Genomic DNA, 12,534 nt, shown 5'->3' with positions numbered 1-12,534 from the left:
CAGGACGCTTGGGATACTTGCTCAGATTGTAGTAATTACTGTAAGTCAGTGTTTCAAAAATTCATTTGACTCATGCCAGATATTTCATATTAGAAAGAGTTCCAAGAAAAATGCCACAAAAAGTATATATAATGAAATAAATGGTATTTTCTAGTTTTGATTTACTCACAATTTATTCTACAATAAGTACAGTATGAAACCTGGGCCTGTTTAGATGAACACAAGGCTGATTGAAGGAATTGAAGAAAAACACATCTTTTTCAATGGCTCTGAGTTTTTGTTTTTGTTTTTGTTGCCATCTGCTGTCAAAAAGTGGAACAGCAGTTAACTGTTCTACTGGTCACTTTCACATAGACAAAGACACATTATTAGGAATAGTTTTTATAAAACCAAAAAATGTTCAACCTCCCTATCATCTTATCTCAACACAGTATATAAAGTAGTATCTGTTCAGTCAGAATACTGCGTATATTACTGTGTGAATAACTGCCCTTATTTGAAAATCCATTGTAAAGAAGTATTATGGTTATATATAAGTGAACCAGAAGCTCATCAATATTTTTGGTTCCTCGCCCTTTGAGTGTAGTGACTTCTAACTAAAATGATGTTCTGGTTAAGAATGGTGGGAAAATGTCTTAAATCCCAATTCCACTTGGCATTGTTTATCTTTAGTCTAAAAACACAGCACAATATAGTGTCAGTAAAAAACAAAAAATGTCAGGTATTAAATGCAAGCAGCTCATTATGCTTTTCTTAAAAAGGATTCGAAGGTTCGTAGGGGTTAAATGGACACTCACCCATTAGTAAAAATAAGCTGCAGCATTTGTGCAACAAATTCACCGCTTACTCATTGAATGGCAGTCACTGCCTGTGATTTAAAAGCTTTTGTTGTGATTAGGTGCTGGACATTGGTGACAGCCTCGCCATCCCGGACGAGTTCACGGAAGAGGAGAAGACGACGGGTCTGTGGTGGAAGCAGCTGTCGGCGGGAGCCATGGCAGGAGCTGTGTCACGTACGGGGACGGCTCCTCTGGACAGAATGAAGGTCTTCATGCAGGTGTGTCAGCACTCTGACTGGTATAATCCGTGTCATAAATCACAGTGGTGAGTCACTGCTTGGATACTAATACTGGGCTCTGTAATTATAAAGTTTAACATGTGTACAAAGTTCAACACTGGTAAATTCCCTGGCAGACATTCTTTGTTCTTCACTCACAGCCTTATTAACGTCTTCTGTATTTTAACCCTCCCGTTGTCCTCCGCATTGTTGGACACACCCTTCGTCCTTGCAATGATTTTCATCTTGTCCCAGAATACACACAGAAAAGCACATTTGGTCTAGGTGACCCGGTGGTCATCTAGACCCGAAGGACTGCACGAGGGTTAATCCATATTGTTAAGTAGTACACAAATAAAAATACTGTACTTGTATCTGCCTCTGAAAGTGGTATTGGAACACTATTACAATACTAAGTAAGTATTTATAGTGATTAGTAACAGTGAATGTGCAGTAAATAATGCAAAAAATATTTTTTGCCTTTTACGAGTACAATGATTAGACAGTGCTTGTTTTTGTTGTGTAAATGATTTTTGCACATTCACTTTATCTTGTTTGATTCACAGGTGCATTCATCCAAGAGCAATAAAATCAACCTGGTAGGAGGCTTCAAGCAAATGTTAAAAGAAGGAGGAATATCGTCTCTGTGGAGAGGAAATGGTATAAACGTCCTGAAGATCGCCCCCGAAACGGCCATTAAATTTATGGCCTACGAGCAGGTAAATAAGTTTCTTCTCAATGGAATATGGCACGCTGGACATAAGTGTACCACTGCTGTAATGCTTTAATGATAACAAGCCTCCAGTCACTAGGTGGCAACAACTCATACAGATGTTTGTACCGATAACATTACACATTATCAGGTTCTCAATAGTATTTCAATTTGTGGGAGTGTGGGTGAGGGAGGGGTCGTGAAAACATTTCTGTCTATGTATTACTCACTGTGATCCATTATTTTTAATGAATAAGAAATTAATTTTGAGTATAATATTGACTATATTTCTCACTGTTACTGTTACACTGATAATGTTGTGGGGTATGGGAGGGGGCGGGTGTTGGAGCTATTTAACAGTGTCTGGTGTCCCTGTGTCTGCCAACAGTATAAGAAGATGCTGTCCAGTGAACCAGGGAAGGTAAAGACGCATGAGAGGTTCTTGTCTGGGTCACTGGCTGGAGCCACTGCACAAACTGCCATCTACCCCATGGAGGTAAACAGTAGTGTGTAATAACAGGGTAGCTGAAGAATACAATCACGATTGAGAGAAGTCACCAATCCCCCCTCCCCTGTATATTAATGAAAACAGAAAGTGTTTCACACCTGTTTTTATTCCAAATGATGGAATTTTGTAATATGGAAAATATCAGAAAACATTGTACACACATAATTTCATTTGTTACAGTTTGGGGCAAAAGGTCACTCATTTAAATTACTGTATGTCCAACAAAATATTTGTGAGCTGCTAAGAATGTAGAATATGTGTAACAAAAACAAAATGCTGTACATAGCCCAGAAGAGGGCGCACACATTGTATAATTAAGGAGAATGCATGAACATGTGCATTGTTAACACAATGTGTTTGTTGCCTCACTCTGTGTAGGTGATGAAAACCCGCCTGACCCTGAGGAAGACCGGTCAATACTCAGGAATGTTTGACTGTGCCAAGAAAATCCTGAAAAAGGAGGGAGTGAAGGCCTTCTACAAGGGCTACATTCCTAACATCCTGGGCATCATTCCTTACGCTGGAATTGATCTGGCTATATACGAGGTGGAGTAGATTCCATGGAGTAAAGATAACCTGGAACACAGACGTTAAATGTTTCTTATTTGAAGCTCCTCTTTAACATGGTCTGTACATCTTTCCTCAGAGCCTGAAGAACTTCTGGCTGTCGCGATACGCCAAAGACACGGCCAACCCAGGTATTCTGGTGCTGCTTGGCTGTGGAACCATATCCAGCTCATGTGGCCAGTTAGCCAGTTATCCTCTGGCTCTGATCCGCACCAGGATGCAGGCACAAGGTACCAGGATTCAAAACAGTGTTTAGATCATGTGCAAGAAGGGAAGTCAAAAAAAGTTTTAAAGCAAATTAAAAAAAATAAATAAATAGGAGAATTAATTTAGTTAATTTCACACAAAGTGACACCAAGCTTTTTTAAATACTTTTAGTTCTTGACATTCCTCTCTCCTGGACTGAAATCCCGTTCTTTCGGTCCTGGAAAGAAATTCAAATTGAGACAGTATTGAATTTGCCTGGAAAGAAATTCAAATTGAGACAGTGTACATCAAATCAGGAAAAAGCTTCAATACTTTTAACTAATTTCTGTTTTGTTTTAATTAAATATTTGATATTAGATAGAGATATAATGATACAAAAGAGACAGGTCTCAACATGTTTTAGTTTGATTTTAATCAGACATCCTTAAAAAAACAATCTGTCTGAGAACTTTTTGACTCGTTATCAATAACAATCCCCTCTTTTATTACTTTTATTTTCAACATTTCCAAAAAATGTTTCCTCATCGTCTGACGTGTACTCTGCTCCTCAGCTTCTATTGAGGGCTCTGAACAGCTTCCCATGAACATAATGGTGAAGAAGATTCTACAGAAGGAAGGCTTCTTCGGACTTTATCGTGGCATCCTGCCCAACTTCATGAAGGTCATACCGGCTGTTAGCATCAGTTACGTAGTCTATGAGTACATGCGGTCAGGCCTGGGGATCCAGAAGTAGGAGTCCATTCACGGTGATGCGAAACACTTACCGTCCCACACGTCAGGAGAACAGCATTAGGAATTTGTTTACCTTAACGTCAGTGCCTGAACTCAGACTGCCGCGGAGAGGCTCTCTGAAGATATTTTGTCCAATCATAAACCTGCACACGGCAGACATTTACAAATCTATGGTGGATTTTTGTTTTGTTTTGTCTGAATTAGTTCGTTTAGGCTATGTTTACGACACTTTCACACATTTTACTTCACTCTCATTCTCTGGACGCCGTAAGTTAATCAGCCAAAGTAAAATTTTAGTCTAAAGAAAATTTTAGATAGAACTACAACGAGTATTTCAACACTTTTTCATACACTTTATCTTTGCTTTGATGAATTAATGTGTTTCGTCACATTAATTTTGACCGCAAAGCACCTTATCGTACTAAATTTACTCAACGGGAAATTCGGGTTCTATATCGAAGTGGAATCATGGCATTATGTTAAATAGTTATATATTTTCTACAGGCACCTCAAACATTGGGTAAGAAATCAGGAAAATCCTTAAGTGCAATACAGCAATATTTACATTTGACTTCTGCTGACAAGTTAGATGGCGGTATGTTAGTTTTGGTGATGAGTTTGACTTTGAATTTTTGGGTAAATTCTCACAACCTGTTTCCAGAATGTGTAAACAGTGGGAGTGATGTGCCTTACAGTATGTGACTTTTCCTCAACCCTTTTGTCACCTTTGTTTCCTGTATATGTGGATTAGATTATCAAGTTTATAGAAATAAAACATTTTCATAAAAAAATACATTACAGAACATGTTGTTTGCAGTTTGCTTTGCCTAAATACTTAGAGAGAGCAGTTCCATAGTGTAGCGGTTAGCATGCCTGACTTGCACGCAAAGAGCAGAGAGTCATGGGTTTGATTCTCTGAGAAACCACATTTTCCTAATGGCGCCCTCCTGTGGCAGCCTGTTGCAAAGTCTCACATTGTACATTTCTCCATTGTGGGACAAATAAAAGACTTTAAATAAAAATTATTATCGTTATTATTAACCCCCTGCATTCTACGGTATTTTATAGCCAGTGTTGAAGGCAGAGAAGTCAGATTCTGTACATAGTGGTGTATTAACACGTTAAGACTTGAAACTTTGACTCCTTACACAGGGGTGCTTTTTTGTTGCCTTTTTTGCACTGCACTTCTTCCAGTGATGCAGAGGTTTGTGACCCTCAGAACTGAGCCTTGATGAGAGCTAAAGTTGACCAAAAAGAACCAGATCCCCTATGAAATTGAATATTGATAATATTACTACTATTCTAAAAATAATAAGACAAAAACACTAAAATTATTAACATTTATTTTGAGAAAAGTTTAGATTCTGGGTACATGTTATTTATTACAAGTGTACCAATTAAAGAGAAAAAACCTACAATGGTCATCACGGCTCGTAAAGCTTTGAACCAGCTGGGATATGTAGGCAGCAGAGAGAGATCATAATGAAGTGCGATTCCAAGTCCCATAATAACCATGGTTGCAGCAGGTAAGATGCTGTCATTCGTCACAAGGGCAAGCCATGCAAAAAGAGGGGAAACCACACTGTTGGCCAGGTTCATCCAATCAGGTTTGGCTGGACTGCTCTCAGGAAGAGCAAATCCCCAGCGAGCACCGCCAGAAAAGGAAACAATGGATGCACCATAGGCTACCTGTGCATATGCAAGTTCTGGGAAGTAATTCCCCATCCCTGCCATAAACATAGTTGGGACCACAAAGGGGAGGAGACCAGCAAAGCCCAGATATAAGGCAGGTTTAGGACTGTTCCGCAATTCCTTCATGTCATAGCGAAGTAGATCCAGCTCTCTTGGAGGAGGTTCAGGCTTTGGGTGCTTCTTCATCCTTGCAGCTGAAGAGTGGAAATATCTGTTTCCGACTAGACATCGGAAAACATGGGGCTGAGACATTAGCAGTGGCAGATCCTTTGTGAAACCATGCACCCTGAAACTATTTTCCAAATTATCTTTTGACTGCAACCATGTTGTTGTCCTACAGGTCTGGACAGAAGTCAGTGTAGATCTCCTGCACCTGAGTACAGGACCTGGCCAGGGTAAAATCTATGAAAAAAATATACAGAATTGCAAATGATTTAAAATTCACACAACAACAACAACATATACATATATACTGTATATAAATTACCTTTCTGGTTGCAAAGGTGTTTCTTCCAGAAATCACACCCAACATCTAAAATGAAAAGTATGCAAGTAATTAATTTATTAGGACTTTACACATATTTGCTAATTTATGTCACCAATTAAACCAGAAGTCAGACATTGAACAGCAATATTAGAGCTTAAACAGAAACATTAGACACCGCAGTCGCCCTCTAGTGACTAAATGCGACTACTGTACAAAGCCTTATTGAAAAGGGACGCAACGTTCAAGCCACAATAGAAAATAAACACTTTAAGTGAGATATTCCTTTTTTAATTCCAGGGTTGGTCATTTAATACACTTTTATAGATACAATATGAAAAGTTATGAAAGGAACTTGCCGAATAGACCGCAGTTTTCTGCTGTCCCAACACTAGCGTTTCTTAGCCCATATTATTTAATATAAATAAACATAAAAATGTGAGCTGTTTATTTACGAAATTATATGACACTTCTTTATCGAGCAGCAAATTTTACCTTTAACAGCGCGGCAGACTAATTTTTGAAGAAATCTCGGGGTCACTCTTTTGCAAGACGGCCCACACAGTGTGTGACACACTATCTTCCGTTTCGAATCTCGTCCGTGCTCGTCATAGCCGTAACTTTGGTTCCATGTTATTTCAAGAGCAACACACATATTATATTACATTATTATATTTCAAAAGCGTGTATTTCACCAAAGGGTATAAGTTGTCTTTGGAAATCATAACGTCGAAGTCAAGTAAACAAAACAAAACCGGAAACTCGGTATATAGGAACAATTAAAAGCCAATCTGACCTAAGGTCTTCTCCAACGCTTCAAATGTGACGGTATTACTTTTACAAAGCATATTATTTAATCTCTTTGCGTGTAACCTTGACTTTCACCGACCAGTAAAAAATAAATGTAAAAAATGCACAGTTTTTAAAAACCATTATTTAAAAAATGCACAGTTTTTAAAAACCATTTAAAAACCATTATTTAAAAACTGGCAACCCACACAAACCTGGCAATCCACTGTGCGTCATTTTAAGGAGATGACGTAGAACGTACCGGTTTACGTTTAACTCAATGGCGGCATCCTGTGGCAGAAGGTTAGTTGAAGAAAACAGTGTGGTAAAATCACAAGAAAGCAAAGTTAATGATGGTTAATGGGGAAAGAAAGAGGAGCGGAATCTCCATGCTATAAAGAGTAAGGTATATATTTTTTCATACCGGCGCCTCGAATTTTCTAAACTGAAGTACCTCGCTAACTTTGTTAAACAAGTGTTGGAGACAGTGGTGGTGAAGCTACCGGCTGTGTATGCTAGCCACAGTTTAACGTAAAAAGATAGAAAAATGAATTACTTAACGTGTTTTGAACTACTTAATGTAAGACACTGGTTTTGTTGTACTCTCATTACTACAGTAGTTCGCTGCAGTTGAAGTTTAAGTTCAAAGCGCATGAAAAATGAAAGGCTTGCTAACATATATGCTGGTATTTAAAATAAAGAAATCTGAAAAGAATGCTTTAAAAACATTATACAGAATGTCGAAGATCATTGCACATTAATCATATTTATTACTGCTGACGACATTGATGACAACAACCAAAAAAATCAAAATATATGGGTGTTTCCATAAATGGAATATGACTCCTATAAAACTGGAATTTACAAGCTGATTATATTTCATAAAATTTGAAAATTGTTTATGTTGAGTTGTGCGCCATCCCCTGTACTGCTGAATGATTGTGTGCTGAATTAATAAAATTAAATTGGAAAAATAAAATCAAAGTAATTCGACACGCTGAAAAACAAACTGAACAAACAGCAATATATTAAATATAATTTATAGTGAATACTCCAACTAAATTAACCCAGTCCTAGTGATCTTTAAATAGTTGTGTATCAACAATGTATAAGCTGTTCTTAAAAGTCTTGCGACATGATAATCAATACACCGTGCACCCCAATACATTGTATAAGAAGTGTTGAAAGCATCCATTATCAACTCCCTCTATAATATTATTTATTAATGACAGTTGCAGTTCTCACCCGAGGTGTAGCAAATTGGTGAAATGTTGTCCAATCAATATAATCCAAAAGCGGATGACGATTAAGATGTTTTTGCAAAGTTTAGCAATTTTGTTGGTATTAAAAAAACAAACATAATGCATCATAATTAACCTTTATGCAAGTGATAATACCATAGCCAAGTGTTGAATTGACAGAACAAAGCTGACAGGCTTGAAGTACATACTCAAACTAGTAACTAGTAAAGTCTGGTTCTAAACAGTAATTGGTATTTAATAATTTAGTAAAATAGTTATTGACTTACTAACAGTGATGCCATGAGAACAACAAAAGCTCAATTTTAATGGTAATCTGTGGTGCAAGCCATAGAACTTTTTTCTAGCTGCCTTCAATGATTAGACTCAGAATTGACACAGTAGGTGTTTTTACTTTCAGAAAGAAAATTTATTACTTTGAAGCAGGTAAAGAACAATTACAGCAAGAGTCTTGAGTTTTGACTTAAAGGGGAGACCACACTTATCATTGTATCAATATTTACAAACATGTCATCCATTGCATGAGTGTGATTTTCATATTTTTTTTTCATTCAGCCTCAGCATCATGTCATTTTGTTGGATCAGGCCAGAAGACGTCATGCACACATCTCACAAAATCTCCTTCGGCTCTGTCTCTACTTTTGTCGGCTCGTCTTACTCCTGTGTTCAAAGTGGCTTATTTAATCAAATCATTGGCGCAGGTGAGTTTTCTTTTTCTTTCTTTTCTTTGTATCTTTGTTTTTGATTGGTTTTGTGTAAGCTGTGCTCCCTCTGCCACCTGTTATTACCATCATGAATCACAAAAGCATCACTTTGTGGTCAGGCAGTGTTAATGTGCAAAAAAGGCAAATAAAATCCAAATATTTCACTTGGTGAATATACATTTGAAAATAAAGTGCAAGCAAAAATTAAGTACAGATAATAACACCAGTGTAAGGTTTTTTTTAGCCTAAGAAGTCATTGAAGAGGTGTCCGTCTAACATAGGCATCCAAAGCGCACTTTGTAGTCATGGCACCTGGCGCCTCTCTGGTCCCTGTTGCGACAGACAAATCCTGTAGTTGGGCTAAAGCTGGAAAGACAAGGAAGTTTTAACAAGGGTTAGAATCTACTGTACAATGAATCTGCAATGTTTTTTCAACCTGCCACTATTAATATCAACAACAGCACCATGTTAGAGCCCACTCAGTCATATTAAACACTGAGTCATATTAAAGCATATTTTGGGTCAGATGAAAACTAATCTTTTTATGGCTCTGATTTTTTTGCCTCAGCATTTTAATTAAAAAAGCCAAATTCTAACTTTTATCTCTGAACGTATGACCTTGAAACTTAATGTAAAACCCACTAAAATCAAAATGGAAATGGGGAGGCTTTAAGCGGCCATGGGTGATTTGGTATTCTTTAGTTAATGACAATAAGCAGGTTATACATGATCAATTAATCCAAATCTTAAACTTACATAAAGGCTGTCTGTCCAGTAGATGTGGCTGGGGTGTTTGTGTCGGAAGTAACAGCATCTATGTAGAGTGGGCTTTCACAGATTTCCCCAGGATTCTCTTTCCTTAAATTGTTCAGTAGCTCCCAGTCACCAATTCCATTTGGTGTATCACCATTAAACCACTTGGTCCAACAAACTAGAATAAAGATGACAATAAAAAAAATAGTGAAATACTGGAATGGTTAAGACAAGGATAATGATTTTGAAAAATGACTTCCAACTACCTTTGCGACTGCAGAAATCAGCAGGACACAGGAAACGGACACGATAGTCATTACATTCGCACTCATTTTGGTCTGCGTTTTTGCAGATGAATCCTATGGTTGGGTCCATTCTGCAGGTATTAAAATGGTCTGATTATTAGACAGAATAGACACCAAGAAGTATTATTAAAAAAAGGTGGAAACAGGTTATGAGAAAATATGAAGAAAATGCTTACACAGCAAATTTGTCCTTTGTTTCTGCTACACTTTTTCCTGATGTGGTTTGGACCTCGATGTTAAGAGGGGAATTGCATATTTTTCCAATATTTTCTTTGTATAGATTATCCAGTAACTCAAAGTCCCCAGTTCCAGAGGGATCATCACTGTCAAACCACTCTGTCCAACATGTTTTTTCAGCGCATCCTTGTTTTGAATCATTGCCATTGCATCCTTTACTGCCGTAACGGCGCCTGCATCCTTTCTTAGGTTTGTAGTTGTCTTCTGGCTCAAGTTCAGGTTCATCTGTTTCTTCTGTCTTCTCGTGTTTCTCTGACTTCCAAGAGTCATCTGGTTTCTCTGATTTTTCAGGTTTCTTATTTTCATCATTTTTGTCTTCCTTGTCATGATCCTTACATTTATCATGTTTAGTGTGCTTATCACATTTGTGGTCCTTAGAATTTTGGTCTGATTTATCATCTTTATCATCCTTGTCATCCTTATCTTTATCATCCTTGTCCTCTTTTTCGTTTTTATTTTTATCATCTTTGTCTTTCTTGCCTTTATCCTCTTTGTCTTTCTTATCTTTATCGTCTTTGTCTTTATTGTCTTTATCCTCTTTGTCTTTCTTGTCTTTATCCTCTTTGTCTTTCTTGTTTTTACACTCTTTGTCCTTCTTATCTTTATCCTCTTTGTCTTTTTTGTCTTTACACTCTTTGTCTTTCTTGTTTTTACAATCTTTGTCTTTCTTATCTTTATCCTCTTTGTCCTTCTTGTCTTTATCCTCTTTGTCTTTCTTATCTTTATCCTCGTTGTCTTTCTTGTCTTTATCCTCTTTGTCCTTCTTATCTTTATCCTCTTTGTCTTTTTTGTCTTTATCCTCTTTGTCTTTCTTGTCTTTGTCCTCTTTGTCCTTCTTGTCTTTGTCCTCTTTGTCTTTCTTGTCTTTATCCTCTTTGTCTTTATCTTCTTTGTCTTTCTTGTCTTTATCCTCTTTGTCTTTCTTATCTTTATCCTCGTTGTCTTTCTTGTCTTTATCCTCTTTGTCTTTCTTATCTTTATCCACTTTGTCCTTCTTGTCTTTATCCTCTTTGTCTTTCTTATCTTTATCCTCGTTGTCTTTCTTGTCTTTATCCTCTTTGTCCTTCTTATCTTTATCCTCTTTGTCTTTTTTGTCTTTACACTCTTTGTCTTTCTTGTTTTTACAATCTTTGTCCTTCTTGTCTTTATCCTGTTTATCTTTATCCTCTTTGTCTTTATCCTCTTTGTCTTTCTTGTCTTTACACCCTTTGTCTTTCTTGTTTTTACAATCTTTGTCCTTCTTGTCTTTATCCTGTTTATCTTTATCCTCTTTGTCTTTATCCTCTTTGTCTTTGTTGTCTTTATCCTCGTTGTCTTTCTTGTCTTTATCCTCTTTGTCCTTCTTGTCTTTGTCCTCTTTGTCTTTCTTGTCTTTATCTTCTTTGTCCTTCTTGTCTTTATCCTCTTTGTCTTTCTTATCTTTATCCTCGTTGTCTTTCTTGTCTTTATCCTCTTTGTCTTTCTTATCTTTATCCACTTTGTCCTTCTTGTCTTTATCCTCTTTGTCCTTCTTGTCTTTATCCTCTTTGTCTTTTTTGTCTTTCTTGTCTTTACACCCTTTGTCTTTCTTGTTTTTACAATCTTTGTCCTTCTTGTCTTTATCCTGTTTATCTTTATCCTCTTTGTCTTTATCCTCTTTGTCCTTCTTGTCTTTGTCCTCTTTGTCTTTCTTGTCTTTGTCCTCTTTGTCTTTCTTGTCTTTATCCTCTTTGTCTTTCTTATCTTTATCCACTTTGTCCTTCTTGTCTTTATCCTCTTTGTCCTTCTTATCTTTATCCTCTTTGTCTTTTTTGTCTTTACACTCTTTGTCTTTCTTGTTTTTACAATCTTTGTCCTTCTTGTCTTTATCCTGCCTCTTTGTCTTTCTTGTCTTTGTCCTCTTTGTCCTTATTGTCTTTGTCTTCTTTGTCCTGCTTGTCTTTGTCCTCTTTGTCTTTCTTGTCTTTGTCCTCTTTGTCCTTATTGTCTTTGTCTTCTTTGTCCTGCTTGTCTTTGTCCTCTTTGTCTTTCTTGTCTTTGTCCTCTTTGTCCTTATTGTCTTTGTCTTCTTTGTCCTGCTTGTCTTTGTCCTCTTTGTCTTTCTTGTCTTTGTCCTCTTTGTCCTTATTGTCTTTGTCTTCTTTGTCCTGCTTGTCTTTGTCCTCTTTGTCTTTCTTGTCTTTGTCCTCTTTGTCCTTATTGTCTTTGTCTTCTTTGTCCTGCTTGTCTTTGTCCTCTTTGTCTTTCTTGTCTTTGTCCTCTTTGTCCTTATTGTCTTTGTCTTCTTTGTCCTGCTTGTCTTTGTCCTCTTTGTCTTTCTTGTCTTTGTCCTCTTTGTCTTTCTTGTCTTTGTCCTCTTTGTCCTTATTGTCTTTGTCTTCTTTGTCCTGCTTGTCTTTGTCCTCTTTGTCTTTCTTGTCTTTATCTTCTTTGTCTTTCTTGTCTTTATCCTCTTTGTCTTTAACATCTTTGTCTTTCTGGTCTTTATCCTCTTTGTCTTTATCCTTTTTGTCTTTCTTGTCTTTATCCTCTTTGTCTTTCTTGTCTTT

At 37.0% G+C, this 12,534-nt stretch overlaps 3 protein-coding genes across 3 annotated transcripts in view; 1 reads left to right on the top strand and 2 right to left on the bottom strand.

Annotated features, from left to right (window-relative positions):
- The window catches only part of slc25a24 (solute carrier family 25 member 24), an 8,851-nt gene extending 4,284 nt beyond the window's left edge, over nucleotides 1-4,567 (top strand). Inside the window, exons 5-10 of the mRNA XM_008334579.3 lie at nucleotides 899-1,057; nucleotides 1,624-1,776; nucleotides 2,158-2,265; nucleotides 2,656-2,823; nucleotides 2,924-3,074; nucleotides 3,603-4,567. Of these exons, the coding sequence (XP_008332801.1) occupies nucleotides 899-1,057; nucleotides 1,624-1,776; nucleotides 2,158-2,265; nucleotides 2,656-2,823; nucleotides 2,924-3,074; nucleotides 3,603-3,784 (921 nt within the window). The 3' untranslated portion in view covers nucleotides 3,785-4,567. The remainder of the gene's footprint in view (nucleotides 1-898; nucleotides 1,058-1,623; nucleotides 1,777-2,157; nucleotides 2,266-2,655; nucleotides 2,824-2,923; nucleotides 3,075-3,602) is intronic.
- A 542-nt stretch (nucleotides 4,568-5,109) lies between these two features.
- Nucleotides 5,110-6,726, bottom strand: LOC103396469 (transmembrane protein 69-like). The gene is made up of 3 exons (XM_017031038.2): nucleotides 6,455-6,726; nucleotides 5,963-6,007; nucleotides 5,110-5,877 (listed from the first exon to the last, which is right to left on the bottom strand). Exons 2-3 carry the CDS (start codon nucleotides 6,005-6,007, stop codon nucleotides 5,125-5,127), a joined length of 798 nt encoding a protein of 265 aa, XP_016886527.1. The 5' UTR covers nucleotides 6,455-6,726; the 3' UTR covers nucleotides 5,110-5,124.
- A 2,016-nt stretch (nucleotides 6,727-8,742) lies between these two features.
- Nucleotides 8,743-12,534, bottom strand: part of LOC103396614 (protein starmaker) — a 6,229-nt gene continuing 2,437 nt past the window's right edge. Inside the window, exons 2-7 of the mRNA XM_025053510.1 lie at nucleotides 11,234-11,513; nucleotides 10,916-11,053; nucleotides 9,946-10,510; nucleotides 9,731-9,840; nucleotides 9,468-9,642; nucleotides 8,743-9,077 (exon numbers count right to left, since the gene is read on the bottom strand). Of these exons, the coding sequence (XP_024909278.1) occupies nucleotides 8,984-9,077; nucleotides 9,468-9,642; nucleotides 9,731-9,840; nucleotides 9,946-10,510; nucleotides 10,916-11,053; nucleotides 11,234-11,513 (1,362 nt within the window). The 3' untranslated portion in view covers nucleotides 8,743-8,983. The remainder of the gene's footprint in view (nucleotides 9,078-9,467; nucleotides 9,643-9,730; nucleotides 9,841-9,945; nucleotides 10,511-10,915; nucleotides 11,054-11,233; nucleotides 11,514-12,534) is intronic.

Source organism: Cynoglossus semilaevis, chromosome 2 (genome assembly GCF_000523025.1).
Source record: "Cynoglossus semilaevis isolate Cse_v1.0 chromosome 2, Cse_v1.0, whole genome shotgun sequence".
In the NCBI taxonomy this organism is placed as follows: domain Eukaryota; kingdom Metazoa; phylum Chordata; class Actinopteri; order Pleuronectiformes; family Cynoglossidae; genus Cynoglossus; species Cynoglossus semilaevis.
This window is presented reverse-complemented; position numbering and strand designations above follow the sequence as displayed.